General features: G+C 43.9%; 1 protein-coding gene across 2 annotated transcripts in view; it reads right to left on the reverse strand.

The window, feature by feature from the left end:
* LOC135919417 (unconventional myosin-IXb-like) overlaps positions 1-14,437 on the reverse strand; it is an 80,969-nt gene extending 66,532 nt beyond the window's left edge. The window contains exons 1-4 of one of the 2 annotated variants that reach the window (XM_065453240.1): positions 14,192-14,437; positions 2,096-2,340; positions 1,171-1,530; positions 302-550 (exon numbers count right to left, since the gene is read on the reverse strand). In XM_065453240.1, the coding sequence (XP_065309312.1) occupies positions 302-550; positions 1,171-1,530; positions 2,096-2,284 (798 nt within the window). In that variant the 5' untranslated portion in view covers positions 2,285-2,340; positions 14,192-14,437. The remainder of the gene's footprint in view (positions 1-301; positions 551-1,170; positions 1,531-2,095; positions 2,341-14,191) is intronic. The other variant, XM_065453239.1, reaches the window with a different exon arrangement.
* Between the last annotated feature and the right edge of the window lie 3,345 nt (positions 14,438-17,782).

The raw sequence follows: 17,782 nt of genomic DNA on the forward strand, positions 1-17,782 counted from the left end.
CAGGTCTCAACATTGCTGAGCCATATAGTGACTTTCTGCTTAAAAGTGGGCAAGTCAGCCATTCACATAAACGAGTTATTTTGACAGCCTTGCAACAATCTATTTGCAGCTGTGTGCATACATGACGAAATGACTATGAAGGGTTATTTAAAGGCTGCATATCTGCACTCTGTTGCACAAGTCAGGGCACACAGATAAAAGGTGTTCTTGGCCCTTTCTGAAACCTATAGGGCTCCCAGAAGTTTAACAGCATGATAACCCCAACTGCAATATATTTTTAACACAATACAGAAGTGTTTACCTCCAGCACGGGGCCAGCACTGAGTATGGTCTGCTCAACACCACGGCCATATGAGCCCTTTTGGCTGAGAGCTGTCAGGTGGTGTAGCAGCAAGTTGGCACTCTCAGTCTTGCCTGAGCCACTTTCTCCTGAGATGACCACACACTGGCTGGAGTGGGAACGCAGCATGGCATGGTAGGCCGCATCCGCCACGGCAAAGATATGAGGGGGCAAGTCACCAAGCCGTCGATTTTGGTACAGCCGAACATACTGCAGAAGTCAAACCAAACAATTAAATTCATACATACATGGATTCCACATGAGCAACGAATCAGACAAGTTTTTAATGAGGCTTATACGAGTCTGTGAAAATAAGACAGGCCATCAATTTAAACTTTCGAGGATTCAGCAAGCATGGGTGCACGAAACATTGGTACACAACAGGTACACAAACATTGGTGATCAGCAGGTGCCACACTAAAACAAAACTTTTTTAAAAAATCCAGTCCCAAATGACAACCAGATGAGCCCATTAAAACAACCTGTAATAATAGGACCATAGCAGGTGGTAAATACCCAATCGCCAGTTGTGACAATTGCGACTTTCCCTAAACATGAAAGTTGAAATTCTGCAGTATGTGCACATAAAAATTCCTTCTTTTCATTGTCTCACTATTTCATTGCTGCCAACAAAACTGACTAGAATGAAAATCAATTAGCTCAGCTTAGAATTCTGCCAAGAAACTATTCTGTAATGATCAGGAACCAGCATTCTTGTGAAATTCTGTGTTTCTATAACAGAGCAAATGTGTGCAAGTCACCTCCACTTTTATGTTCCTCCCCCACACCCAAACTGTGTGGTAACAGAAAGCATCAGCAGCCACACTTACTTTGGGGTTGTAGATGGGGTAAAACTTGAAAGGGTTTACAGCGATGAGGATGGACCCAACATAGGTGTAAATGTGACCCCGCTCGAAGCGTGCCTTAAGGTTCTCGAGAAGTGTCTGCTCCGTCAGATCAGGCAGCTGGCACAGGTCGGAGTAGTCCCGATCACGCGGTTGGTGGTAGAGAAAGCGCAGGAAGTAGTCCTGCAGCAAGTGTGCATCAGCCGAGTTGGTGCCAGGCAGCGCCAGTGCCGACTGCGCCGACAGGCGCTCACGTAGGCAGAACCGGTGCGTGTCCTGCTGAGGCCACAGCAGCTGCAGCTGCACCGGGAACTCGTCTGGGCCCAAGTGTCTTTCCTTACACTCCTGCAGAGGGCATGCCCACCATCAAGGGTAACTCATGTTATCGAGGATTACTGATTATGAAGTACCACACATAGTGTAGAAAAAGGTTTGGTTTTTAAGAGCTGCAGCTACACCTGGTAACAAAAGCTTTTAAGTTTGTGAATTGCTTGTGAAGAAAGCATGTTGAAAAATTTGCAAAGAGCTTCCTTCTTGAATGTCAAGTGACGCTAGCTTGTCCAAATATGTGTGCTTGACATCTAAGCTTACGCAAGGATAAAGGCAAGAATAGCTTGCAATGTACATAAGACAACTGTTAGTGAACACAGAAGGAAGTTAGTTAAACAAAGCAAATTCACCAAAATGTTTTAGCAGGAGAAATGGGACAAGTTAGTGTATGCTGATCATGCACTAACAGGGTGGTGAAGATGAAACAAAAAAAGAAAGAGGCATTGATCGAATGTGTGTTGTTCTTTTCCCTGAAGCTTTGCTGTGTCATGCTGTCCATTCATAGCAAACCACCAAAACTCTCTCAATATGCACATACCTCCTAAGTAGAAGCAGCTTAAGAACAAAGAATCTTCCTCACCTCTCCATTGGTATTGTGGACCACTTCAGCCAGCTCAAGGTCCCGTGGCAGTGACAGGCCCAGCTTCTCAGCAATGCAGGCGACAATGTCAGCGGCTGTTGTCTGCTTGCTGGCCTCAATGGAAAGTGCTTCATATAGGTTGCTGAACGCCCCCACGTGCACTTGGAGCACATAGCGGCTCTTAGACATGGCTGCTTAAGGCCCCAGGTTACAGGGCGCAGCCCCCCATCACGCACCGCCAGGCACTGCAGAAGCACACAAAAGGGAACCAACAATGAAGTTCTCTATACTACTACACTCGCAGACAACTTTCTGTGGAAATGAAGGGAAAGTTACAGGGTCGGAGCATCTGCACATGTATTACTGCACCAAGCAGTCTGGCAGCGTCTGACAGTACTTTCGGTTTCTTGAAACAGATACTGAAGAAGCGTAGTTTCCACAAGCAAGGTTTCGCATTTGCCCAAACATGGAAAAATAAAAATAACACAAATTTAGAATTCAGTGGTATGTTTTGCCGTTTTGTGCTGTTGTAAGTAACGTGTTTATGTTTTCTCTTTCTAAGCTTAAACCAAAGCAAATAAGGATGTGGCACTATCTCCAGGGGTGTTCTTACTTATGTGTGCTTTACCTCTGTAGCTTTCCTATCATTGACAGGGAAAGTTGTCCATGAGTATATTCAAGATTGTGACAAGGAATGACGAAAGAACTCTAAAGAAGAACATGAACAGTGATGAATGATGAATGTGGCGTATTGTGGTGCAAGGGCCAAATATGGCCAAAGAGCGCCAGGCCGGTGTTAAGTCCACTGTGGAGCTATGAATAACGAGAGGTAGATGTTGAGTGGCTGCAAAGGGCCCTAAAAAACAGTCGCTGTAAAGTGCGTAATACATATATGAGATACAATTATGCCAATGGTTAATGAACTGTGCAATGGACACGAAAGATACATTGCGAAATAATGGTGATATAATAAAATATGTCAGAGATAAACATTTGCAAGAAGCACTCCTGCCTTAACAGAGCCCTTGATATGCAAGGGCCTGGAGGCATGTGCTATACAAAACTACTATGACAGCGGCATCCTCTAGAAAGAGGATGTGCTAGAAATTTATGGGGCTAAAACATGCAAGTTGATATCATTCAAGAATTCTAGGTATGCTTTGGTATTAAAGAACGGTTCTGCACCAAGAAATATTACAGGATGAAGAGGGGTGTACTGGCAGTATACAAGAGGAAAATGTTTCTTTCTCTCAGCTTCGGCTTCCTGACACACCAGCAGGACGTGGAGGACGGTCAGCCTCTCACCACATCTATTACAGGTTGGAGGCTCATTTCCAGTAGTAAAAAATTATGGGTGTCATAGGTGTGTCCTATTCGGAGTCGACAGAATGAGACATCAGTTCATTATGTTTTCGTTTTGGGGGGCCAGAAACCTAACTGTGGCTTAATCAAGTGAAGCTTATTCTTTGTTTCCATGTCCCACAAGTATTGCCAGTGGCTTCGCAGTTTCTTTCTTAAGAAAGGCTTCAGATCTGTGACCGGGACAGCAGCGGTAGGAATAACAGCTTGCAATGTGATGTGGCCATCTCGTCTGCTAGTACATTACCCTCGATGCCTCTATAGCCAGGTACCCAGCATATAATGGCATGCTTGGTAGATATATGTACTCTAAAGAGAATGGAATAGAGCTCAGTAAGTACCAGGTTCTCGTGTTTACTGAGTGACTTCAGGGCTTTTACGGCGCTTAGGGAGTCTGTAAATAGAATTATTTTTTGTTGATTTCCTTTTATGCTTCACAGTCAACAGTAGTGCATAGGCCTTAGCCATAAAAATACTTGTTTCTGCGTGCAGTACACCGAATTCCTAGAAGGGTAGACCAACGGCTGCATAAGACACCCTGGCATGTGACTTACAAGCGTCTGTCAAAGACTTTGAAACAAGGAACGGTGACATGGTTCGCTCTGGTCTGTCCGACTTTTCGCAGTGAATAATGTGGAATCGAGGGAAGTTCTGGATTTCACATACGAAAAACTGGAAGACAATTTCGGTGCGCCCTTGTTTCTGAGGACAAGGAGGGAGGTTAGGAAAAGCATTCTCCATAAGTATAGATGGGGTTTTCGGCAGTGATGCCAACCAACCATCGTGGAGCCCAACAGAGGGACGTGACAACAGAGAAGTTCCTGCAAGGGAAGCCCTGTCAACACCAGCCATTTGTCGCTGCTATAACCAAATACAGCATAACCAAGACTGGCTAGCCACACCAGGTTAATCCTTGCCGTAAGAAGTGAGGAGAGGACAGGAAAGATTAAAAGTGAGAGAGAAAGACGAAAATTGAAGAGAAGGACAGAAAAGGTGACTGCCGATTTTCTCCAGGTGGGTCAATCTGGAGGTGCCGTCTATGTGAAGCAGAGGCGGAAGAGGCGTGTTGCCTCAACTGGGGGGAGCTTAAAGGTACAAACACCTAGCATCAGCTCAAACTCCAGGATCCCCCTTTCCACAGACACGGCTAAGCCGTGCACGGCTACACGGGGGAAGGGCCAACCCTCATGTGCTCGGGCATGTGGTGCCACAACACACCAAATGCCTGCTAATGCAGACGCCCCTGCGGGGCATGAACAGTTGAACCTCATCACAGCGAAATTGCATGTGATATTAAAATGTCTTTGCTATACCCAATATTTGTTATAAGCACATGCTTGTTGTATACTGATTTTGGTGAGAAACATTTCAGGTATACCTTGTTATATTCATAACTTGTTATATCCGTGTTCGTTATATCAAGGTTCGACTACTAGATTGCTATAGTAGCACATTTATGATATAGTATATGCATAACGTTACTATGAGCAGAGGCTTGATGTACCAGAAAACAAAACAAAAAAAAAGTGAAAGTTGGGCGGCAATGCCTCTTTCAAATATCCCACACAAACTCCAACTGTGATTTCACAAATATATGCCAAAAAATTGCCAAGGTAAACTATATTGTCAGTTATTCAAAATTGTAGCACAGTTCACTGAAAACAATTTTAACATGAACAATTCAGCATGGCCATACCTGCAGAAAAATTACTTGGGGTGTTAAATGTCCTAAAGCTGCGCAACGGGCTATGAAGGACGCTGCAGTGGAAGTCTCCAGGTTAATTTTCAACATGTGGGGTTCTTTAACATAAACCTAAAGCATGGTATGCAAGTGTTGTTGCGTTACACTTCCACCATAATGCAGCTGTCATAACCATAGAAAAAGGGCCCAAGTCTAACATACCGTACTTCTCCATAATGAGGAGATTTTTCTATAAGAATAAATCACAATCAACTGCATAAAAAAATTCAACCTACACCTGTGTATTATACTATATAATGCGTTCACGAAACCCAAACAATCAGCATAGTGATAGCGATTGAATGTTCACTATCACTAAAAGATTTTGTAGCTGCCACAGGTAAGGACTCCGCCAACATGTAAAGCACTTCTTTTCTATCATTGATCTTTTTGTGTATATGTGTGTTTTTAATGTTTAATGTATAGTAACGTATAATATTCCCACTCCTGCTATAGCCCTACATTTGGACGCAGTATATGTAAATAAATAAATAAATAAATAAATACACACATAAATAAATAAATCTCGTGTTTTTAGGCACGATCTGTGCTCGCACTTATTGCTCATCCAAAAACAAGACTAACACTAAAGCTTCCATGAAAGCCACTGCCCCTAATTTCCACAGCCTTAAAGAACTCTGATGGAACAGAATGATGTTAAAGGGATTTGAGTATTCCAAAACACATTGTAGTTTTATGCAACTGGGAAATCTGCAGAGAGGTACTTGAAACATTACAGAGAACAGGGGGTCCTTGAACTATACATTGAAAAACTAGTTTAAGGACATTACTCTTCTAAGAAGTGGTGACCCACGAATGCAACCATGCAGGTATGCAAAAGCGTACTATCCACACAGCAACTTCTTTGCTAACTGCTTCAACACATATCCTGCCAAATCATTTGCACAGTCTGCCAGCACATAAAAACTGCTAACCTGCATTAACCCTTCCGATTGCAAACACGTCTACTGCTAAAATAAGGTCCTTATAATAATTATAAAATTGTGTACCGCAACACAGTGATTTGCATGCTTTACAAAGTTGAAATGGAACTGCTTCAAAGATTTATCAGGAAATATGGAAAGCCTGTATAGGCAACGAAAGTATTGTACACAGCATTCACAAGAGGTGAGACTCCACAGGCGCCATAAGAAATGTTGTGGTGACAGAGCAATCAATAATGTAAAGCACAGGTGATTCTACATATTGTTCTGGAGTTTATCGGACGACCGCGTAATCTAGAGCAGCAACTGTTCACTTCCTATGTGAACAGACAAGGGCTGATAACATCCAATTTGAGCCCGACAATAAGATAACTGAAACACTGGGCCACTTTTTTAGGGCAGCCATGTATGGAACTGTTGACAGCAGATAAAGTAATTGTCTGCATATCGAAAGCATTATGTGCACACATCAATATACTTTTCATCATCAATTCTGAATCTATTGCGGGATTTGAAAAAGAATACACCTGCCTTGCAGCATCACCTGGTCATTTATCCTACCACAAAATACCTTTTTACACATTTTGGGAGCAAGTTATTTGCACCAGCTTTAAATAAAAATACAATGAAAACACATAGCAAAATTCCATTTATATTAGATGAAAAACTCACGTGGTCCAAAATGAGTTTGTTGGAAAAAAAAAAAGAATTGAAATCATGTACAACTGCCCATATGGCACCCCAATGAGCCTGCCTTGATACACTGATAATTCTTTTCAACATTCAGTTAATGTGCTGGTGTCATATCTAAAAATTTATTCTTTAATCTTCAATGTGTCCATCTCAAACACTTAACAGCAAAATTAACTTCAGTGTTCAAAACATAGCAAGAATCTTGCTTTCTATACATAAATTAAGGTCACTAACACACCCTTCTGCCAGGGTCTGGAGCTATACTTTAATATGAGAAAAGGAGATGACTGGCGATTTCACTGGTGTCAGCATGAAGTGCTACAAGGCATGAGTCGTATGCCTGTGGTAAGTTGAGGCCTTCGTACATTAGTTCACCTTGCTGAAATTCAGTGCAGTTGTATTTGATTACATGTTCACAGAAAGCATAATTATGCCATATTTGTAACTTCCTCAGCCTGGGCTCCTTACAGTGTTGGCATCTTCTTTGGCATGCAGAAGCAGCAATTCATCCCTAGGCCTAGATGACAGTGTCCAAAATGGCAGGCCTGAACTTTCATGCTCAGTCAAGAAAGACTTTACCCAAGCAAAGAGCCATATGTCAAGCACTTCACATGCATGCATTTCCATTCCACATTCATTTGTGCAACATTATCTTGCGATGCCAATGTAACAAAGCTGACGAGAGCCAAAGGCATCATGTAACTCATGTAGCGGCTACTGTAGTTATGATGACAACAGTAACACCTTACTCACTATTGGCATACTTTATTACGTCATAGGGAGTGTGGGAAGTGCAAGCAAGCATTCTTTCCGACTTGTGTTTTTTGTGGAGCAAGCCATAATCTGAGCAGAGAAAATGTGAAACGTGACTTCAGGAATCTGGGTTCAGCCTTTCAAAGTCAAATAAACAGAAGTATACATTTGTCTACACTCCTTTTAAGGATAAGAAATAGGAAAGCACAACCAATGTCAGCAATGGTACATGGTAATAAGTGCATAGAGACTCCTTAAAGAATGGTCAAAAATAGGCCGCTTCATCTCCTACGACATTTTTACAACATTCCTGCGACAACAAACCTATCGCTCAACATAGTGAACAGCACAGGTGATACTTGTCTCACTTGTCCCATCGTCTGCACTAATCACGTTGTTCAATGTAACTCACCATAGTAGCTTAGTGGCTATGGCATTGCGTTGCTGAGCTCAAGTTTGCGGGTTCAATCCCGGCTGCTATGGCCACATCTGGATGTGGACAAATTGCAAAAACCCTCATGTAATTAGATTTAGGTTTACATTAAACAGCCCCAGGTGGACAAAATTAGTCCGGAGACCCCCTACTACAGCATGCTTCATAATCAGGTCGGGGTTCTAGCACCCGAAATAAAGCCAGCTTAGAAGTCTCATAAACCTATCCGTGGCCTTAGCCACGATTTTGTAGTGATGCGTTTTTCCAAAGCTAATGCCTTCCAGCACTTTTCCCATTTGCGAGTGTGGCGTTCAATGCTCTGCCTGGGGCAGAGTGTCTCCTGACCACTCACAAACGCGAAAAGCGCCAAAAGGCATCGCTACAAAATTGCGGCCTTGAGGCTATGGTGTCCTGCTGCTGAGCACATGGCTGTGGGTAGGACTGGCCACATTGGCCATACTTGAGTGGGCATAGAATTCAGACTCACTATAGGGGTAAGGGTTCAGTGTGTACCACAGAGCTGCTGGCACTGTATTTTTTTCATATACCCCCTTAATTTCTCACTTATTTTTCTCTTTGTCACTGGCTCGCACAGTGCCACAACCCCAGTACTGATGAGATCAGCCACTCGGAGCAGCATACAATACAGCTGTAATCTGTGTTTCTTCCTTTTGTGTGTCTTAATTGGTAGCAAAAAAAAAACATGTCCTACACAATACAGGGGGGGAGGGGGCGCACTACACTACACCTAACAAAATGGGACTGTGTGCATTCTTCAGTTTCATTCTGAAAGAAGCAGTGGAAAAGTGTGCATAAAATGCATATCACACTCACATGCATGGCCATTTGCGAAATGTGGCATTGCATGATAAGAATAATGATAACTGAAGTGGAATGTTACAAAAGCAGGCCCAGGTGATGAAAACTAATCTAGAATGTTCCACTATGGCACCTCTTACATCGCCATGCACTACTTTAGTGCATTCAACCCTATCAGCTGACTACAATGAACCTTGCATGTGAGCAAACTCACTAAAACATTTGCCTAGTATTCGCTTGCCTACACACAACAGGACAAAGCCACCTTGTAGTGAGCAATAAAACAAAGTCAGTCATAACTGAGCTAAGTCATAACCAACTGTTCTCATATTAACTTTATTATCAGACAAATCATTTTATCAGCGAAATGAAATTGAATTGTTACAAATCAGTTCTCTTGCTATAGTCAAACGTAGAACAGATGCTGAACAAAAACATAAAAACAAAGAAAAGACGTTTCAGTTCCCCACACGGGGGCCTTGTTCACAATTGTTTTCTTTCCTTTCTTTTTATGTTTTTGATTGGTACCCGTTTCACCTTTGACTATGAGCAATCTTAACCATACGAGTTTTCGTCGAAGTCTTCATTTCTCATGCTATAGAACATGGTAGTCAGTCATGCAACAGTAGTATGCTGCAAGAATGAATTGCAGCAGCTAGAGCATAAACACAACAAGAAAATAACTTTTGGATGTTAAAATAATTCCAGCAAACTGCAGTACTTGCACTAATATTGAAAATCCAAGTAATGTATTTGTTGAGTTTTCTGGTGTAGAGCCATATAAGTCCATTTTGCAGTTTGTCCAACCTATTTAAGCACCAGGACTGCTTTATATGTCAATACATGCTTTTATAGTCAGCCATCAATGTATGCATAAGCATGCATCTTGACCAAAAAAAGAAAAGCTTCATTTCACAACTTCAGATTTTAAGAAGGTCATCTATTGTACCTTGTATAAATATAGAAATATGTGCAAATGAAGATATTATGTCCAAGCACTTCAAAAGGCAAACCTGAGAAGCTATATTTGTTTGCAAAAATTGGCACTCCTCCTCCTCCACGAAATTCAAGTAATGAAACTAACAACTCTAAGCAAACTCCCTTTTTTTCTCTCTCTCCTCTTCCTTCTTTTTCGCGTACAGCTGCACAGTGCTTCAAACAGTTTAAGAAAAGGCAACTGTGGAATTACGAACATGTCAGGAAAGTAACAAAAACTAATCGCATCCACCGGCCCGCTTTGCAAGTTTGCTCTTGTGAATGATGATGACAAAATGTATTTATTAAGGGATGGCGCAAAGGCCTATAATGGGGTGAATAATATGTTTCATTATTTAACAGTGGCCCATAATCAATTTCCCTAGAGAGACATTCAGAAGCAGTAAAAAATAAATACTCAGCTGTGAAGAAACATTTGAACACCTGCTGCATTTGAATATGGCTAGATGGTAACACTATGAGAACAGAGAAAGAGGAATAAAAAGTATGTGAAAGATCCAAGCAGTTCAAATCACACAGCACAACCATGCTTTGACATATGCTCCAGTGGGACAGGGCACAAATGGACAATAAAAGCAGCACTTTCAACAACATATTCAATCAAACAGACATTGAAGAGCCAGGCATTTGACCAACACAGGAATTGTTAACCTGGGTAAAAAAAAGATGCTGGCAAGCCTCCACGGCAGGCATCATCAAAGCCTCCCTCCCACTGAAGTGCTGCAGCAAAAATTAAATGAACACAAAAAGCAGCACCCCTCCCACTTTGCTGGCCTCGCCTACTGGCAATATAGCAGACCAGACTGAACAAACTGCGGCTTGGCGTCTGCAGAAGCATGAACAAAGCTGATGCGGTGCTGCCAAAATATCTGTCACCACCGAAATTATACGAGTCATTAATCAATGCATCTAAAGAGGCCGAACGTATACTCATCTGTCAGAGCGACAAGACTGCCTGAAATGATAGTTATCTGCAGTGCGTCAGTCATGGCACAATGAACAGAATAACTGAGAAGTTACACATTGAAACATGTTTCGCACTCATCAGTTTCAGTTTATCCAATTCATAAGAAATGAGCATTGATACATGAATATAGAGAAAACTACGAACTACCAGAGTCAGTGTTTTCCTTTTTTTTTGTCCTTCTGTGACATCTGCTTCTGTGCAGATAACTTTAGCAAACCAATTTCTAATGTATCCTCACAAATGGCAAAGACCAGGCTAGAAATGCAGAAGCTAAGGAGTTTAACAATGGCATATGCCCTCATCTTCTTTCAGGCATAAAAATAAATTCAAAATTTCGTATGTACATGCTTACAGCGGCCTTAAGAGAAAAACAGATGGGAACTGTCGTTTACATCCTTTCTTTCCAAAAAAAAAAAAATGCGTCATCAACACTCAACATGCCATGCTCAAGGTGAAAGCTTCTGTAATTAATTGTAGAAACTGGTGTGGTTTTTCCTGCTTTTTATCCCAACTAACAATCCCTGCCACATTTGCCTGCCCATTATCATGGTGACACTTGCAAAATAGCACAAAGTTACACACAAAATGGTTGCCCTGAAGCAAACCTCAGCTCAGCGTGTAACTCGCACCATGAAGCACTAAAGCTCTGAAAAAAAAATACAAGCATACCATGACACCAAACAAAAGCTAAATTAACTAGATATGCGTGGGTGGGTGAGGATAAAGTTAGCCACAGAGTGTGGTCAAGTTCATACATAAGTGGCAAATTTGTATATTACACATTTTATTAGAGGTGTCTAAATACCGGTGTGATGTGAACACTTAAGATCGCAACAGAACAAGACTGGTATCAAATTTCTCGTATGATTGGCTACTTTGCACAAGCTACTGAAGGGATTCAATCGCGTTCGATGTCCCTTGGACTTCACTGTGAGTGAGCATGCCCCATGTGACTGGAATTATTGGGGACTGTCATTATTTACTGCCATAATGGTCATACTTATAAATGGAATAGTTACATTATAATTTCACTGTCCCAGGGTAATAGGCATAACAACGCACAATAAAATTGTGGGCTTTTTTTCTTTTTGTTATGTGAATGAACCTGAAGTATGAGAGACAAGTTGCCAGTGTAAGCATGTTCTTGCTTATTTTTAATACAGTCGTTTCAGGGGAGCTATGTGTTTTCATTGTCAGATTGTGTTCTGCTACAGCTCATTGTGTTCCTAACCCTCCCTCCCCTCTGTCTTTCTTTTTTTTTTTTTGAAGACTCGAGCTGAACTCCAATCCGGCACAAACAGCGAATTACTAAACTTTTGACATGTGCAGCTGACAAGAGAACACCATACTTAAATACCGATGAATCAGTGCCTCAACCGCCACGCACGCCTGTCATCTCTCGCACGTTTTCGAAGAAGCGTGACGCGCTCTTTACGGCTAATTAATCCGCGCTCGAATGCGTGTGAGCGCGCCAAGTTATCTGGCTACATTCCTCGGACAGGCATCACTACCACACAGGCGGGGCATTTTGCAGGCGCCCTTGGATAAACGCCAAAAACTTTGCGCTGACCAAATCGCCTCCTCCTCGCCACTTCCCGTTCCCCTGCAGCGCTCCCTACGATTACGTTCAATCCGGCTAACCCCTGCTTCTGGCGTCTGCGGGCCAAATAAAGTGGGGGGGGGGGGGGCAAAAATAGGGGAGGGGGACAAGCCAGCTTCTGCTTGGGGGTCAGGCCTTTTACAAAGTAGCCGCTACCACCAGACGCTTCGCAGCAGTCGACGTTGGTTTCACGTGCCCCGAGAGCATGGTAATAATAAACATGCACGTCGGCAAACAGTGCAAAGTCCGAGCGTGTAAACCTGCAGAGGCGTATTGATAGCGAACCAAACAAACAAGAGCACGCAGCGTCGAAACGGGAAGGTGTTGTTGGCTCGATTTCCGAGCAGCCTCATTTAGCAACGTTCGCGAACCAATTAGTTAGCTCCGCTCAACTCAGAACGCGAGCTTTTCTATTTTTCAAAACAGCATGTAGTACAAGCCAGATATTTTAACGATCGCCGATTCTCTAAAGTGACATCACGCGGGGCTGGCGCGGAAATAGTAAGCTTTACGATGCATCAGGGGCTGACGAATACGGCCTCAAAAATACCCAGAGTCGGATCGATGGGTCCTCCGGGAGACATTGCGGTACAAATGTAGGGTGACATTTTACGAGTGGCCCCCTTTTGTTTAACGGCTCACGCACTGCTTGAAATTATACAGACGCGCGTTACGCGCTGTTCCGTCTCATCGGACACGGGACGTGAAACTCCTGGCGCCAAACCAGACCGGGCCACAAGTGGCCAAGGGAGAACACGACAAAAAATCCATTCGAGGGCGCCTTTTTGACGTCCTGTCGAGAGTCCGTGAACTTGAGAAGAAAGACAAATGTAAGAGTTAAATGCTCTACGGGAACATAAACGATCGCGATGACACGCGTGAGCATACGCTAAAAGGAGGCAAATTGACAGCTTGTGCGACTGAAGGACTCGTACAGACCGCCATCGCGAACGTGCGATGCTCTTGGCCGGCTCTCTGCTGTTCAGGCGCTGGGCGGGCAAGGCTAAACTATCGCCCTGCCCATCTAAAACGGCGTCCAGGAATTTCATTCTACGTTTCATCAAAACCGGTGAAGACCTCAGAATGCAATTTAATAAGTTGCTTACAATACGATTAGGCATCTCGAAGGAAGCACCAGGGAAGCACGAGGCGTTAGCGGCGCTCGGCGGAACTGTATGGTCTCCGACAGCGGATGCCAGTGCTTCACGCCTTGAGAAGGCAGCGCCAAGGAAAGGCCGCACAGCTTTTATTAGCAGCCGCGAATTAATCTGAACGACTGTAATCGACTGACTCGATTTTGGCAACAGATGCGTACAATAAAATGACATCTTCTGGTCACAAGACACGCCACTCAGCTGCTGCCGCGCCTGCCGGCTGCCGTCGCCGAGCTGCGAACTTGTTCGGGCCACACAGTCAACAAGCTCCCGTCGGCTCCAAGAACGACGAGCCAATACTTGCCTGTCGGTTATCAGAGCTCATCGGGAGCAACGCCTAAGCCGGTATAGAGCGACCGTCTTCCGCTGTCTTTTAGTGGCACATGGACGAGGAAATTTCGGGTCTGTCCACGCCGCACTGCCGAATTGGACGTGTATGTGCGTGTTTGTTAGTAGCGACCGCGGAAGGCAACTTTGCCATCAGACTGTCCGTACGGAAGAAACGGACAGCGCTGCTATCGCTTCAAGAAGTCGTTATGGCCTGTAGTACAAAGCTGAATCCTGGCTTTAGGGATGGACTTCGGGGTACCGACAAATAACTAAGATAACGCGAACGTGCGTGAAAAACAGCACTTACCAGTCGGATCTTGAATCGAGGCTAGTGGGTCTTCTTTCGCGTAGCGAATATCCATTCTTCGGGTGGTGCGAAGCATAGGACATTGATCGTTTCGTGGGCGACGTTCCAATCACCCGTAATATCCAAAAGCCGCGCACCAATATTCGACACACATTCCTTGTAAAAAAACAAGGGTCGGCCCCAAACCTTCAGTTGTCAACGCCTGAGTCAATGGCACGCACGCATCGACCTGCGCATGCGCTTGTTTCTAGACATACGTCATATCCGACGACGATAGCGCGGAAGCCACTGGGTTCGCGAGTGCCGTTTCGTCTGCTACATCGTCTGCCCGACCGCTGTGGCTCAGCTTCGGTATGCCCGTGCACTGCGCAACTCGGCTTCTAACTTCTGCTGTTTCTCACGGCTCCTGACAGCTAGTAAGAGGAAGCGTTAGCAAAACAATGAAACTGTTTATTCAAAAACTGCAACGGCTCCTTGCTTCCTCCTTTTGTGTGCATAGTAATTGCACCAAAAGCACCGTTACGTAGCGCTCTGGCGAAACCTGGTAGAAGGCAGGATGTCACGACCCGTAAATATTTTGATGCTGTAGTGCGCAGAAAAAGGTTAAAATATCAGCGCTATATGAGCCCATGATAAATTTCTGACGTTGTAAATATAACATGCCTACCCTGCTTTAGCGAAAAGCAAATACGTCGCGACGCTTTCGAGTTAAAGCGATTAATGGTAAAGCACTCCGGCAATCTAGGAATTTGGTTCACATAATCAGGCTGACCTTGCGCCTCATGCGGCCCCCAGACTATACGCATTAGCGGCGGAGTCGAGCTGCTAAGAAATACAACGTCGGGTTGTGAAGTGTACGAAAATAAAATAAACGCCGGCACAACCTCCGGTGTTGGTGTCGCGCTCCCCTCACCCACCCGTCTCCTGTGCGTCACATAGGCGTGCATCGTTTCATTTTCCTGTAGTTTCCTTCCTTCGCCAGCCTCGGTGAGAGAGGAGCCGAGGAGCCTCGTCCGGAAACAGCGCTGTCAACGCGCGGATAAGACGACGTGCGCGCACGAAAAAAATAAAGAGCGCACTCGTGATATACAGAGCATCACACGCAGTGCCACAGGGGTCGCGCGACGGTCTCTCCAGTATCGTGCAGTTTTTGGGATCCCTGCTTTGGGTTCACAACCCAAGCAACGCGGAGATGCAGGATGTGCGCCGGGCTTTCTGGGCTGAGCTGTTTTCTTTCCCGGGTGACAGCTGGACGCCTGGACGGTGTTTTCGACTCTCACCAGACAACTACCCCCCACCCACCCCTCGTGTCAGCTCCTTCTCAACCTCGTGTTTTGTTTTGGGTTAGTTTTTTTTTTTTAATCTCTAGGCTTTTTCTTTTTTTCAATGCAAGCAGCGTTCAAAAACAGTCAAAAAGTATGACTGCGAATTATCTGAACTGTCCTCAAGATTATCGCGTGCCCTTGAAATACCATATACGATTTCAGGGGCTCCGCGGCGACAAGAACTGAATAGAAGTATGTTATTTCTTACGGGCTACATGTAGCCTGTAACTATATTACGTGCAACTTTCAGCGCGAAGCGCCTTTGGACATACATTATTATAGTCTGTCATTGTGATGCGTTTTGTTCCACGTGTCTGCAATTATGTAATTGGTGCGATTAATACATTATCGTGACTTAATTAAAAACTGCACGACAGCTGCTGAACATGTCGACACCTGAGGCAATGTGCGATAGCAATTATATAGTTCCGAACAATTCGTCACCTCGATATCCAGGCACTGCTCATATGAAATTGAGTAACAATCTCAAAGAGGAGCTACACAAAAGTACTCCTATCTGTCTAGTTTATGTCGGCAACATGCATACTAATCGCGCGTAATAACCATCCTTACATGGTGTTGCGACAGGAGACTCCTGCAAAAGAAACACGGATCTGACAAAAGAAACACGGCTGCCGTAAATGCAGTTTCATTTTGCTGCCCATGAACGCCCAATAACTACTTAAGATGGTTGCATTTGTACCGTCGCTGTCCTTTCTAAACATGCACAGGGCGCCCTATAGCTAACTTTAATTAGCAAGAGTTTAAAGATATGCGAATGCCACGTAGCTGGACAGTACCAAGGTAATATGTTGTTTGCCGTCGCTTGGCGATACTCAACTTAATTTTTTTTCATTCCGCATAATTAGATAATTAGTATTAATCAACCAACTTCACAAATATTATAATTATATGAAAAGTGTCAATGACAAAATTGTAGAGCACCATGAAGAACTCCCAATAAAGCTTTCTGTTGCTCAATACGTACGTGCCACGTAAAATTGTCTTTCCGAACGTGAAAGCAGACCGCGAATATACACTCAAAGTGTGCCTCGAGCGGCCAGTCGCGCAGCGTGTATATTCGCGGGCTAACGCCATGTGTCGGGTTGTGAAGCCATGTGTCGTCATGTGTCGGGTTGTGACGTCACGCCATGTGGAAAAGTGTCGTGACGACGTAGGGTTACTTATTGGTTGGTTGGTCCGAAGTGAAAAGCAGGGTAGCCCGGCCGTATAGTATATGTAAGAATCAGGAGGTTGAGCCCCGGAAAAAAAGAACGAAAAAGTTATATTGAACTAATTAATAAAAATCCGCTCATTATTTTTGAATCAATTACTTTGCGGCAGATATTGCATTTTACAAATTGTAGTCAGAGAGTTTGCATGGCCGTATAGACTTGGAATGAATTTACAGAATGGCTCATTGTAAGGTTCGTTGCAGCGCAACACAAGACGCGGACAAAAGGAAGGACGACAACTACGGCGCGCTTCCTTTTGTCCGTGTCTTGCGCTACGCTGTAACGAACCTTACAACGAATCCTAACCAACTCGCCCAACTTGCCGTCTTGATGCATCACACAATGACGCCAGTTTGGCGATATGCTCCATCAAAGTTGCCATAAAAATGCACTGTTGTTCCACTTACTTTTTTACCAGAACGCTCTTTTATGCATTGAAGAACAAAAGTAAATGGAACGCCCATGTATTATTTCGTTCCACACTTTGGGAAATATTATTTCGAAACCGTTGTCATCCTGGAAATTTCAAGTGGGTACGTCTTGCAAGCCCACTGGTTCCAATTCGTAAATTGCAATATATGTGCCTTAATGGAATTAATTATTACGTTAATTAGCACAAATATGTTTCGATTTAATTATCGTGCTTATATGTCCGCCTCTTTGAATAATCCAGCTCAAGGACAAGAATTACTCTATCTGCCACAGGCGATTTTTTAAAATTCCATAAAGCATAAAAATGATTACCCTGCATATTGCAACAGTACCGCCACGGCCGCTCGATGCAAAAGCACAGGGTACCGCAATGGTGCGTTTCGCAATTCCCTGCGAACGCCCGAAGCGTCCTGAAGCATTGTTCGTTTTCTGTTTTACGTTCGTGGAGGTAGGTATACTACATGAGCAAGTGATCAACGACGTGCGAAGTGAAAACAGGGAACCGAGATTGCTCACTCGATGGCCCGATATTTTTTTTTTTTTTCGTACATATCCTTGCGCCCTTTATTTCTTTTATATTTGTTCCCCTGCAAAGCCCT

This window comes from Dermacentor albipictus, chromosome 1, assembly GCF_038994185.2.
Source record: "Dermacentor albipictus isolate Rhodes 1998 colony chromosome 1, USDA_Dalb.pri_finalv2, whole genome shotgun sequence".
In the NCBI taxonomy this organism is placed as follows: Eukaryota; Metazoa; Arthropoda; class Arachnida; order Ixodida; family Ixodidae; genus Dermacentor; species Dermacentor albipictus.